Source organism: Channa argus, chromosome 9 (assembly GCF_033026475.1).
Source record: "Channa argus isolate prfri chromosome 9, Channa argus male v1.0, whole genome shotgun sequence".
Taxonomy (NCBI): domain Eukaryota; kingdom Metazoa; phylum Chordata; class Actinopteri; order Anabantiformes; family Channidae; genus Channa; species Channa argus.
Window position 1 is genome coordinate 16,778,567 of NC_090205.1, and position 14,467 is coordinate 16,793,033.

At 39.4% G+C, this 14,467-nt stretch overlaps 1 protein-coding gene across 5 annotated transcripts in view; it reads left to right on the forward strand.

The window, feature by feature from the left end:
- igf2bp2a (insulin-like growth factor 2 mRNA binding protein 2a) overlaps positions 1-14,467 on the forward strand; it is a 46,154-nt gene that overhangs the window by 16,436 nt on the left and 15,251 nt on the right. For 4 of the 5 annotated variants that reach the window (XM_067516286.1, XM_067516287.1, XM_067516288.1 and 1 more), the window contains 4 exons: positions 8,071-8,119; positions 9,987-10,038; positions 12,476-12,539; positions 13,964-14,254. In XM_067516286.1, the coding sequence (XP_067372387.1) occupies positions 8,071-8,119; positions 9,987-10,038; positions 12,476-12,539; positions 13,964-14,254 (456 nt within the window). The remainder of the gene's footprint in view (positions 1-8,070; positions 8,120-9,986; positions 10,039-12,475; positions 12,540-13,963; positions 14,255-14,467) is intronic. The other variant, XM_067516290.1, reaches the window with a different exon arrangement.

Genomic DNA, 14,467 nt, shown 5'->3' on the forward strand with positions numbered 1-14,467 from the left:
ATGAAACAGCTCCTGCCAAATAATCAGCAGTTTCCTGCTGCTGTGGTCACCTGGTTTACGTCACAGTGGGAGGTTTAGCAAAACGGTTACTTGGATGCATGTTTCATCAAAAAGTAATTGTACAGATTTAATTGCACGTGAATGTATGTTCAGCATCATACTGAGTGGCTCACACGCTGTGTTAGAAAGGCGTTATGCAACAGCAATGGGCAAATGGAACATTTTAAAATACTCATTTCATTGGCTTAGTGGGCATGACGGGAGAAAATTTGTTTTGTGTCAGCTGGGCACCCTGTGGCATTTTAGCACTGACTGAAAAATATTTTCTGATGATTACACCTAAGAACTGCAAATAATTGTGCACATATCTGCATGCAGATAGCTGTGGCAGTTCAGGAACACCGTACAGTATGTGTTTAATTTTATTATTAACAGTTATGCCTTTTTTCACAACTGTTTAATTTTGGTATTTTATGGTTGTTCGGTATTATTTGCATATCTTTGAGATCATGTCTTGTGAAAACCACAACACTCTTTGTAAATGATTCTGTGGATGCAGTTGATAATGGATGTTCTGAATATGAGTAAACATATGCGGCTGTAAGCCGTCCCTCCCATCATGCTGTGCAGATCTCAAACATGAATGACTGGCTTGGCCTGAGTCATAGAAATCTAATGAATCATTTGCAGTTAAGCCAAAGGGTGAGGCTCACTCATTCCTGAGACCAGATATTAAAATAGTTTACATTTCCTTTCACACTAACAGACCACATCAATGAACTCATTACATGTAATGCACGAAGAGCGTGCAGTGTTTCCTTACTCATAACCAACCAGCTGAGTGAGTGTCGGCAGCGAGGAAGAGACAAGCGTCAACAAGAAGGCTGTGGCCTCTATTAGAGCCGCATGTGTCTACCTGCATGCCACTCAGCCTGTCTCCCTTTCTCTATGCCACGGTGAAAGCTAACGCACGAAGAGAAACGGTCATGATGAGTTCTCACCCACAAGGACTGGCAGGGAAAACTGTAGCATGCACCTGAGTGCTGCACACTGAGATGAGATGGTTAGCAGCACCATGTGGTAGCTTTGTTCATGCTGCAGTATCAGCGTGAAAAATGTGGTTAAAGAACAATGGAATACAGCAGCGATAATATCTGTTTTCTTACTTATGATGGTTGGGAAAGGAGATTTTTGAGGAATGCAAATTAAAGCCTGTAATAAAAAAGGATTTTATTTAAAGAATGTAAAGGTAACTGTCTCCATAACAGTATTATTAATACCTCAGAAATCTCACTACGACATTTAGATGAGATTTTTTCTGTCTCAAAGGTACCTACTTCAGGTGCTTTTTTTACAACTGAAGGAGCAGAAGCAATTACTCCACAAACTGGGTCTGAAGATTCCCCTCACAAATAAAACAGCTAATATGACACTGTTTTCAGATTGTAAGACCCATCAGTGTAGGGAGCCTAAAGCTGCTATAATTAATATTTTTATAATAAATAACTGTGTGTATTTTATTTATACATACAAACAACAAATAACTGTGTGATGTAAAAGGGGTCTTTTGTCGTGTCATACTAAACCACAGAAAATTGGTTCTCCCCATCAGATATCACCATTCAGCTGTAGAAATAATATGTTATAATACGTAATAATAAGTAATACGTTTTGTAATTAGAGCTTGTTTCTGTTGCTCTCCAAGTGGTCAGTCGATCAATCGAGAGGCTTGATTAATTAATTAATTCATTTCTGGAGTGAAAAGTACATTTTCAGAAATTGTCAAAAAAGCATCTTTAATGATCACGTTATTGTGCAGTTTGGTTTCAAATTGTATTAATTGTATTTTTCATGTTATTTATGAGTTCTTTAAAATACTGTTGCTAAAACTGGTTTAGCCTGGTTATGCCTTTAAAGGTAAACCTGAACTAGCTTTGAATACACTACAACAAATAGTTTCTGGCATCAATAATATACTTTCAATCTCCCTTTTTAATTTTTAAAAGCATAATTGCTTTTATAAAAACATTGTATAAACTGTTTACACCATCTACAGCACAGACTTGTTTTTGTTCTCCTTAAATCCTTAAATTTAAAGATTTCTTTATCAACCTTAGATGATTTGCTATTACACAACATAGGACATTTACATTTTTGGAAATTTTATATCTGTTAAATTGTTTACTTGTCTGGAGATAAATTTCAAATTCTACATAGAGACAAGCTGTGATTGAACTATTAAGAAAAAAAAAATTAGCCCTGGTGACTGTCGTTGCTGTTTCCAGTTAAAATATTAAACGTAAGGAAGATCTGTCATCTGTCGATAACATAAATTTGATGATATAAATTGATGTGAGGCCAAAATTGAATGTACCATTATTTGTTGTTTTCTTTGCAAATGCACAAGAAAGATTGTTTTGAAGAAGAGACATCACTCAGTATCCTATACGAAGAACCAGAGTGGACTGAGTTCCAAAGACTGGGACAAAGTGAAACCTCTGGTGAAAACATCAGCAGCAGCAGAGCAGTTTTAAGATGTCTCAACTATGCTGCTACATTGTTACTATGTTTAGTGAGCATCTGATCTCATTCTCTCACTGTAGCGGATTGTGATCTTTAATGAAGCTGCCACTCAAAACCACCTTCTCACTGTAAAATGTTTTGAGTTTTATTAGTAATTTTAAAGTAACATAAATAGGACTGAAATTCAGGTTGCATAAATAACTTTTTTCTTCTTTATTTTTTTCTCCATCATGGACGCCAGTGCCATGAAAAATAAATGTCAGTGTAGAGCCCTGCCTTTGATTTACAAATTTGTTTTGTTAAATACTTGACTGAAGCTATACCAGTGTATTACAGTTTTAGTAGTATATTACAATTTTTCTAAGTTTTTTGGGCCTCATAAATTTGCACCTCCAAATGAATATATATTCTTTCTTATTTTTATTCTAGCCTTGACAGTTTGTCAGTGTTGTATTATGTTTTGTCTGTGCTCTTAGATGTGTTGTGACAGTGCTAACAGCTGAATAGACAATCACATACTGGCACATGTAGCATGAAGTCTTATCTAATGTTGTGGGTTGCAGTATAGTGCCTTCACATCGAGTCTATGGAAAGACATGAGCTGTAGTCTTCGTCCTTCTAAAGGACAAACAGCAACGCGTCTTGTGTCTAAAGAACAATAACAATGTGTAGACACTTCTCTTGTACAAATCCTGTTGTCTCTGCTCCACAACAATAGTAGTGGCCTTAGAAAAGTGGTTAGGAGCAGAACACAGAACACAGAAATGTGATGACAGAAATGGCCTGGGCTGCATCTTAATCCAGCAACAGAGAGTGGAACACAGTGGGAGTATGGCAAGGCTTTGAAAAGAGGAGCAGGGGGACACCTTCTACACAGTAGGGTTTCCTCAACATTGTAGACTTGTTGCTCCCTCTCTGAGATTTCAGAGCATTTAGGTGCTTAAGAGCTTAAGGGTCAAAGCTAGAAATCTGGTTAATTCAGATTAGATGAGTTTGTGGTTGACGTACAAGGACCACCACACTGTTTAACCAACTCATGAAAACTGACTATTATACTGTTTTACTTTTATACTAGCTGTAAATGAAAGGTTTGCCTTTGTTACTTGCTGCTGGTATAAAGAAGTCAAAAAACAGTCTGGTGGCGTTAGAACAGCAGGACCTAACATACGTATGTGCACATGTAGCTGTAAATGTAGCTTATTGTCAGATGATCACATTATACTGGACTCAGCAAATAGGCGTCAGACTATTACACATACAAAAAGCAGAGACATTAGTGTTATATAAATTGTATATATCACTGGATTTGTAAGATGATCGTGTAATAGGACATAATGACATGCTTCCAGTGTGATTTATGACCACAGAGGTTTTCATTTCCTATTTTATCTGCATGGTATGGCTGGGATGAAGGCCAGATCATCTTTCATATCCAAAGTCGTCAGTTATGTCTTGTGTGATATGTAGTCCTTCGTCGGACAGTCTCTGGACTGATGTGGACTTTTAGTCCAGTGTCTATTTTGTCTATTAAGTGCTCTCTTCAGCTGGATCAAAACTCTTTGTCAGGGAGATATAGAAAGAGACAGGAGGGCGTGGTGAAAAATAAAGGTTTCATAAGACGGATTTGGTGATATTGCTCACATATTATCACACGGAAAAATGTCTTTAAGCTTTATATGTCCCTGTGTTAGTGTGACAGCAAGGTGAGGTAGTTATAATCATATAAGACTTTTGTACTGAAATTTAGTCTGTATTGACAGATAAATAGAACCAGGAGGGAAATGACTAATAAATGGAAACATTATCAGTCAAGTGATTTTAGCAAACAATTGGGTGTGAGCTTTCTAGACAGGGGACTGTGGGTAGAAGTGTTTGCGGACGTTTGATGAGGCGGTACGCCTTGGACAAGCCCAGTGGGCTTAAAGGCTATTTGGGACGTCTTTTTAGTCATCTGGAGAGAGCCTCCCCGCTGTGCACAGCTCCCAGCTTTGCGAGCCGTCTCTGACAGCAGAGGCATCCACACAGAGCAAAGACAGAAGGTAAACAAGGCTTTTAAAGGCCTCATTACAGCGAATCTTTGAGTTGAGAAGGAAATGTTTAATCATTCACTCCTGTGAGTTTTTGTTAAAAAAAAAGACGATTTTGACCTCAGTCAAGGCAATTTACAAGATGTTCGAAAAAGACAGTGTGTAGTTTCAATGATATGAGTCGCTTTGATTTTTGCACAGTTTGTGACAAATTAAATGAACTAATATGCATATGTCCATGCAGATGTAACAGAGATAGAAAAGCATCTTCCTAATCCACCCACTTTATATTTTAAAGGTCATACAGATGTTTATTGCTCTATTTCGTGCAATACCAATTTCAGGAATTAATTTGTCTGTTAAACGATAGGGGTGGCTGTAGCTCAGTTGGGAAGGCTGTTGTCCACGGACTACAGGGTCAGTGATTCAATCCCCGGTCCCGACTATATGTCAAAGTGTCTCTGGGGAAGACACTGAACCCCCAACAGCCCATTCTCAAAAAAAAGATTATACTTAAATATATACTTCCTCCAGGGAGTTGTTGACGTTGATGATCACATGTTCATCTAAAGGACCAATGCAAACTTCTGGCGATGGGTGAATACCTTCTTTCTCACCCTGCTGCGCTCTCAGAGGTTAAAATTCCTTCGACCGCTCCACACACATGTGCATATTAATATGCAATGTGCGCAGACACGGTTTCTTACTTTGGGCAGGTGGGTGCAGTAAATATTAGCTTTTCAAATGAACGTGGCCACCCTGGGATATTTAAAGGCCCAAAATTGAGAGGCTTTCTTTTTTCTCTTGGCAGGTCGCTCCAACCAGCAGCAGCCAGCTTGGTTACATTCAACAAACATTAAGTAACCATTGACTTTATTATGTATCTTCAGTAAAGTACTGAAGTCCTTTTTTTATTTGGGGAAAGCGGGGAGCTAAGGAAAGGCACTAGGTTCACTTTAAATGCAAACATACACAAGATGTGATGCTTGTTGCTTGATATTCTATCAATGGGATATTTGCTAATTATAAAGCAACACCTGAAGATTTAAGCTGATGTCTTGAATAAGATGTAGACACTGAGACAAAAAATAGCATTTGTTCAAGGATGGCAGTCCTTGTACTGGAGGAAGACAGACAGGCAGACAGGGAGCAGTGATCATCTGGTCAGCCAGCAGCCACAGGCATGCTGAAAATGAGACCTTGAAAACTGTCGGATGGCAGTGTCACTTTTTCCGAGAGATGTCCATACAGGAAGCTTTGTCTGCATTTTTAAGAATGTCTGACAAGCAAGTGGTCCTTAAAATGTGCAAGCTTTAGAGAAGAATACAAAGCAATGCAATGGAGGTCTAGATGGGAGAGGAAGGGATGTAGTATTACTGAGGCTTCATTGGTAAAGAAGCAGCCAGTTTACACTCAGCTCTTTGTGCTATTACACATTAAAGAGTAAAGAGAGGGATAGTACTATGCTTGCAATTCAACATCATGTAGTCTACCCTCACATCAAGACTGGCAAATCAATTAGCAAAAACACAACAGTTCACGGTCCATTTAAGTGGACAACGGTGAATGAAAGGAGCTTTTGGTTTCCTTATTCATCCTCTCAGGGTTGCCAGTGTTTGGGGCTGTTGTGAATTGGCCTTAAATGCTTTTGAGCTATTGGCTGTTTGTGGGTTGCAGGAGGTTGTTTACTACGTCAAAAAAGGTGATGTGTTTTCATGCACAATGTTTTTTCTTTTCTTTTTTTTTAAATCTCTGTCCGTGTTTGGATTCTGGTTGCCAAGAGAGGTCTTTCATCAAGCCACTTGCTTTAACCACCATCAGTGACAGAAAGCTTGCAGGCCACTGTGTAGTAGTGCACACTTGCAATTGAGAGCTTTTCATTTTATTTCTGGAGGAGGACAATTTCACTCTTTTTTCAGTTGTTTTCTGTATGTATAAAAATACCTTTTTAAGGTGACATTAATTCAGAAGTTAAGTTAACTCATAACTCGGCATTAGAAGTTAATGTAATATTTGTGTTTTGTTATTAATGTGTGAATGCTTGCGTTGTATTTGGTAATAGTAGTCTGCTCGTTTATTTCCAGACTGCTTGAAGTTTAGATAAAAGGATAAAGGAGGGGAGGAGAGGGTTGTCTCGAATCACTGTGGTCCTTTGCTTTTCCTTGAGTGGCACAGTCAGAAGGGGTCGTTCATTCATGTCCAGCCTATTTCACCTAGACTTGATTGGAGAGAAAGATGCAAAACCTAGATGGAGAAATGTGTGTTGGTGTGTGAGCACATAACAGTTGAGGCAGAGCGAAGAGAGCTTTGCTGTGTGTGTGTGTGTGTGTGTGTGTGTGTGTGTGTGTGTGTGTGTGTGTGTGTGTGTTTTGCCGTGGGAAATCCTCCTGAACTCATTAGTGCCCATTATCTTTCCTCCTCTACTTCTTCTGTATACCTCCATCCATCAGTGTTGCTCTTTTAATTCCTCCTAATTGTATGCTGAAATGCTTCTAAAATTGTTGTTTGGGGTACGGGATATCAGCAGTGTGGCTTTTTCTTCACAAACCTCTCTGCTTTTTAAATTAGTAGCTGAAGAGCTGAACTCTCTCACATTAATGTAGTTGTTAACAGCTTGTGGCCACTGGGCGGTTTGTGTGGCTGTGCTCTTTAAGCTGACACGCTCACTGGAAGCAGACAGCAACTGTGTGGAAGCCCTGGATCCCAGAACAACAGGCAACAGGACACGGTCCGATTTCTATGTCTGTCTAACCGACTGACATAATTTAATAAAGACCATAAAGATGTGATTAAAGTTTATTCAGAATCCTGGTGTCTTTGTTGTTGTTCACAAATCAGATTCACAAAGGTGCCAAGTTGACGAACAAGGAGAAAAAATTGACATGGATTGAACAGCATGATAGATGGTGAAAAAATAGATGAAAATCTTTATTATTTGGAAAACACACACACACATAACACACACTGCAAGGCTCAGATTGCACCCGGATAAATCAAGCACGTCTTTGTGGTCAAAGAGATGTCTTTGCTTTCTCAAATTTACATCACGCTCCTATGCCTATTCTTATTAAACTGTTGGCTTTCATGTCATCTGTGACTTCCACATAACGTAGTGAGTGATAGTGAGAGTAAGAATACCGCTCGTAGGAGGGTGTTACTGCGAGTTGGTAGCAGCTGTCTAATAAACGTCCTCACCTACACAACTAGATCCAATTCTGCACTTCTGTGAAAATCCTTTGATTGTTAATACTGTCTAATGAACTGTGGGTGTTGTCGAAAGTAGGATCAAACGGTTAAATTATACACAGAATGAAACAGCTCTAACTCTACATCTCTGCTCTCGTCATACAAATGTCTGCTGAAAACGGCAAATGTGAAGATATACTGGAGAGGTTTGGCTTTCTTGTGAATATAAAAGATGACTGTAGCTGTTACTGTAAGTGTGTGTGTGTGCGCGTGTGTGTGAACTTGTGGTTCAGGTCGGTTAAATCCACTCCGTCTGTGTCTCTCATCTCTGCAGGAGTCGGAAGATCCAGATCCGGAACATTCCCCCTCATCTACAGTGGGAGGTCAGTTGTTTGTCTGTGTGAGTGTGTGTTTGTATGTGTGTGACAGTGATGCCCAGTTGCACAGCACCAGGTAGCATATAAACCACTTTCCTGACAATGACTCACCACCATTTGTACTGTATTTTTCTGTAGAAAGAAGAATGTGTGTGTGTTGTGTGTGTGTGTGTGCGCGCGTGTACAGCATCTGCGTTACTGTTTGTTACCAAGTGGATGACACTGTGATGACACTGTGCATCAACATCTGTAACCTCGCTGGCTCCAAGCTGTTCTTCTGACTGTCTTTATGACATCCTAACAATTTGTCCATTAAAAAAAAGTCTTCAATAAATGAATCAGAATATCAGCTCCATCTACTTTAATCAGTCTCTGTGAATCTGTGAATCCCCAAAAGAAAAAAGAAGGTCATGTTCTTGTTTTCAACTGTATATCTTTAGCAAACCATGGTGAAACTTACACTGATCTTCTTATATTGAGAATTGCTTTTCATCCAAATATTTAAGATTACAAGATCTAAGCACTTCTTTCTTTGATGTTTTTACTTTTTTACTTTCCCTAACTTGGTTTACAGAATTGTTTTGTCATTTATTTAGGCTGTATGATTAAGATTTTTCCTGTAAAAATATAATAATGGCCTTCTGTGAATTTTAAAAAGGGATTTTTATCATAATAAAAATTCTTAGAAGAACATTTTACTGTCAATACGTCAGAACTATTTTTCCTGGATCTTTTCGGGTAAATAAGTATTTTAACAAGGGAGTATTTCAGGTGTGGTCTCACAGTTAAAACATAGTATCAGTTTTTGTCATTCTCCAAACTGATGACAAATGGAACTATGTGTCCATTATAGCTCAGCATACTAACATCTGAGGTGTGAACAGTGCTTTAACAACACCATAAAGCATTAATAAGCAGAGTATAAGTAATAGTAGCTCCGTGTATCTGTCAATATTTTGGAAGTTACAACAAGCTGCAGTTAAGTTTTTTGAAATGTATATTTGGATTTTATTTTTAAAAGCATTTTATTGAGTTACTGATAGCCTATCAATGCGTTCAGAAAGAATTCCCAGCACTTAACTTTTTCCTCATTTTGTTATGTTACAGACATATTCCAAAATGCATTAAAATCCTTATTTTCCTCAAATTTCTACAAACAATACCCCATAATGACAACATGAAAGAAGTTTGTTTGAAATTTTTACAAATCGTGCATGTTCTAATGTTTAAGTTCATAAAAACTTTATTGAAATGTAAATTGGTTGCTATGAACTGTGAAACTCTGTGCATATTTACAGTGCATACACACATAGGGAAACATGTGTAAAACATCAGTAGTAATCATGCATTTCTGTTTAAGCATGAATGAATAAAGACATACAAAGCGCTAAAAAAAGAGCTTCAGAGGTGCTTAGGTGTATTTTTTTTTACTTTTGACAGAGCCAAGTCAGCAATTTCCCACTGCGGCTAACTACACTAACATAAACTAAACAAAAACTGCAGATATTTTTGGTGTCGTTTTCAATTTTGTTTGCTTTTGTATTTTTATATTATCTTATACAGTAACACTTCATGGAAGTTACTGTAACAAATGTATATTCTTGTGCTATTTTAGTATATTAGAGGCTAAGGTATTGTTGAGGTTTTTCCTGCTATAATAAGTTTTAAGTGTCAAAATGTGTAGCAGTGTGTTAAAGTAAGTTTCACTCTTGAAGTAACTGTGTATCCCTCTTACACACAGTCACCTAAGCTGTCTGTGATAATTATGGTTATACTAACTTGACCACTGTGTTAGTATGTATGTCAGTGTGATTGTGTGTTTGTGAATACACAGTAGTTGTTTCTCTAATTTACACTCTTGTTTCTCCCTCAGGTTTTGGACAGCCTTCTAGCTCAGTATGGTACTGTAGAAAACGCGGAACAAGGTACAGAACTCTTCTTCTCCCTGTTTGCTGCTCATCACATCTTCACCTGGCTCCAACTGTTCAATGCACACACGTCTATTTATACACACACACACACACACACACACACACACACACTGAGACCTCCCAGTGAGTCAAGTCTCCCTGTGTGACTCGACTTCCTCTTTACCATCATCCCACACACCCATTATCTAAACATAACCCATCTCTGCATACAAATAGGCCTTTATCACCTCTTCTGTCTGCATGCATGTGTGTCTCATAAGTTTGACCGAGGGAGAGCAGCCTTTGAATCACATGCAGCCTCTATAATAAGCACTGTGTATTGCCACCGGTCCCCTTGGCCTCAGGGTATGGATTGAAGTGGGCAGACATGGCTGACGTCCTGTAGTAATGTCTGTGTTTGTGTGTGTCTGTGTGTGTGTGCGTTTGTTCCTGTATGTGTTTTTGTGCACATCTGTTTTGGGGAGGTGCGTCGTGGTAATGGGAGAGGACACTGTAGGCGCCTGTGGTAAAGCTTTTGCACTGTCTGAAGTATTGTGTGTGTGTGTGTATTTGTGTGTTCAGAGTCGTCAGCACTACAGCTATCCTAGGAACCCTTTGCCGTACAAACACATGCTTGAGAAGTAGACATATATGGGGACAAACAAACACACACAGCCACATATACTCACATGCCTGTTGTTTCTCTGTGTGTCAAACCAGCCAAGACCAACTACCACCCACTGTAGTCATGACAGGTGCTAAAAGAGAATCCAGCAGAGAAATTACACCACTCAGAGTTTTCCACACACTGTCATAAAACAGTCTACTTCATATGTACTGTACCAGACACCAGCACGGCATTTGCTCTTCTTTCCTTTTCATCCGTTAGCTCAGTTCTCCAAATGTCTTACTTAGACAGTAACACTGCATAATCAAAGCTTGCATACAGCGCACATGCTCAGCTGATCTTAGTTCACTCTCTGTCTCTGTCCAGCTTACTGTCTGCTGCCACCTGTCCTGTCGCTTTTGTCTGTCCGCGCCAGTGTGATCTGGTTACGGGGGTGAGGTTTTGGAGAAGTCCCATGTTCTTATGTGGTATGGAGAAGGCTGCTAATGGTGGGGCAGGGGCAAGGCATTGCAGGGCGAAGCTGACTGAGAGCACCAGGGGCTAGGCGCCACCCCAAGCTCTGCTTCCTCACCCTTAGCTTTGCACCCTCGCTGGTTTAAACCCTTCCAAACTGGCTATCCATTGTGCACAAGCAAGTTTGGCAGTTTTCACTGACAGGAAGACCTGCTCTGATGCCTGCTTTAATATCTTTAAGTCCTATTTAAAACATATTTTTCATCACATTTTTAAGCTGTGCGCAGTGACCGTATTTCTTTCTGCAGGTTTGGGCTTTAGTCCTAACAGTCAAGGACCAGTGGCTTTGTAGGCTCATCATTTTGACATGTAGCAGTAACACAAACAGGGGTTCATCACTGACAAAGTAGAGATGCAACTGCTTCACCATATCAGAGATTTGTTATTTTTCTTTTTTCTTTTAAAATGACACTGTCTATGTAGCTCACTTACATTGCAGGTATTTAAAGTTGCATTCTATCAAAAGGTCATTCTGTGAAATGAAGCACAAATACTGTATGAAACAAAATTACCTGGAACAAATCTTAGGCGCAGATAAATAGGTGATATAATTTTACCTTGTTCTTGTCGACACAGGAGAAAAGAAGACGTAGGCCGTAGCTAACCCATCGAAATTTCTGGCAGCAGAAACAACATGACTGCATTCAGTTTATTATGAGGCAGACAAAAACAGCAAATTCTCCCGACATAGCAGCTGAAGTGAAATTGAAATTTGTTTTGGAGAAATGTCTAAAATGATCAAGTTGTTATGAAAATAATTGCAAGGTTACTTTGTGTTGATTCAATAACTGAGAACTCAACTAATCATGAGCTTATCTCATCATTGCATGTGCGGCACACTGGACACTTCAATCAAAGTTACCTTACATTTCAGGGTTTTAAAGCGTGTATGGTCCCAGCAGGAACCAAACCCCAACTGTGGCAGAGTCAGTGCTGTTCTCACTCAGCAGTACATGACCACAAATGTTCCCAAGGTGTGTCTCTGTTGTGCATTTAATTTCACTTTAACACAGATTACTTGCTTTGCTTAGGCTGTCAAGTGAAACTTAAATCCGTTATTGTGCAAGTGGCAGAGAGTCTATTGTGTTGAGCAGTTTCTGTCTGTAGAGGCAGCAGCAGGGTCTGGAGGGAAGCCAGCTTGGTGATGGCTGGGATGGATTCACACAGAAAAGTGGCTCCCTCGGTTGCCACGGGAACCGGGACGCACGTCTGACTCACCTACAGAAACAACAAAGACCTGCTATGTACATGTGTAAATGTGGCCCTATCTCATGTTTTTGCTTTTTTTCCTTCTTTCTGTGTGTTTTGCAGTGAACACTGACACAGACACAGCAGTGGTGAATGTTACGTACGCAACCAAGGAGGAAGCTAAAGTGTAAGCAGAACAAATAATGACAATGATGCAGCCAAGTTGCCAGAGTAAGGCTCGTGATATACTTGCTTTTTGTTTTTTGTTTTTTTAACGAGCGTGTTTGCACAGACAAGCAGCTGCAGCACGAGCAGCGTTGTTCACATATTTGTCTGTGTGCTTTGCGTGTACCTAGAGGATTAAAATGTGCATCCACTAAGGTCGGAGCAGGGCCAAGTCAATCTTGGGCAAAACCAGAAGATCTTCTTGAGGACTTGCAATTTTGTGTGCACAATTACACATGGCAACACCCAACTATACAATTAAAGTTAGGATGATGCAGATAAAAGCAGTAGTAACAACTGTTTCTATTAAGACTACATCCGCACAAAGCTCCTAGAATTAAAAAATGCATGTTTTTTTCTCCATGTCAGCCCTCCACTGCCACACTGCTAGTGTTTTTTCCTCTCTCTGACACAGATTTCTAAAACATTATCTCACTGTCTATAGGAAAAAAAAACTGAGCTTGTAGAAGCCTCCGGTGCCTGTATTAGTATGTGTTGTGATAAGATTTACAACCCCTTAAGTTTATCTGTGATCCCTGCTTGTAAATGTCAATATTTCTGAACACAGTGGTTAGTATATGTAAGAAGGTAGATGTGAAAATGCAATGTGATTTTAGATGTTTGTTTTGACTCTAAAATATGTTAAGTGTAATGTTCAGGTTTCTTGTTTGCAGACTGAATAGAGGATGCTGCCTATTTCCTAGTGAATTCCGAAAGTGACCTGGAAAAGCTTTTTTAAAATTACCAGACATAGTGTGGACATATACACTACTCACAAAAACTTAGGGAGATTCGACTTTAGGGTGCACTATATGCACTATGACCTTTACAGGCGAACGTAATTCAACTTTCTCTAAATGTTTGAATGTACATGTCCAAGTCTTCAGCCCTACTTTCCTGATATAATATCACTGTAGCTTGAACTTTTTCCATTTTCCATTTTCCATATGCTGAATATCCCTAACTTTGTTTAGTTAGTTTGTTAGTAGTGTAGAATCTCAATTTCTATTTAAAATCAAGCTGTTTGTTCGGGCATTTATTTTGGTTAGTTTAGTGTTAAAAACTTACAACCTGTTCTACAAAGAAAGTCAGGACACATGAGGGAGCCTCACATGCACACAAACAAGTAGTTAAAAGCAAGTATATCACAGTCTAAAAATATCCGTTTCTTAAAGACATTTTACTCAAAACATCTTTTGTGATGTGTCTGTGCATTCTTCTAATCATATATTTGTTTAAACCAAAACAGTTCTTTTAGGTTTTTACCTCATACCACCTATTCATTGTTTCGTCTCCTCTTCCTTCTTTAAAAATATCTTTTTCTTCTATTGTTTTTCTTTTTTCTGTCCTCCCGTCATCTCCTAATTTGCCACTTCCATCGCTCAGAGCCATTGAGAAGTTGACAGAGCAGCAGTTTGACGACTACTCATTTAAGGTGTCATATATTATGGACATGGATGCTGCTCCAACCGTCCAGGCTCCCCGTGCACGGCGTGGGGCCCGGTCATCCCGGGACCAGGGTGCCTCTGAGCCCAGGCCCTCAGGAGGCTTTGGGGCTCCACGCCCAAGACAACAGGACTTCCCCCTGCGCATGCTCGTGCCTACTCAGTTTGTGGGAGCCATCATTGGCAAAGAAGGCCTCACCATCAAGAATGTCACTAAGCAGACACAGTCCAAGTAAGTCACCCTGATGAACATGACGACTAGAATTATTAAAGTTTTTTGGTACTGCACCATGCTTGCGACCAAGTGTGAGGTATGATTTATTCCAGCAGACAATAAAAGCTTTATGTTAACAGATGGCATATTTACACTCTTCTTTTTTTTTTTTTTTAAGTGTGCAATGACAAATTTTATTTCATATCATATAGACCTTGTCTCGCTGTCTCT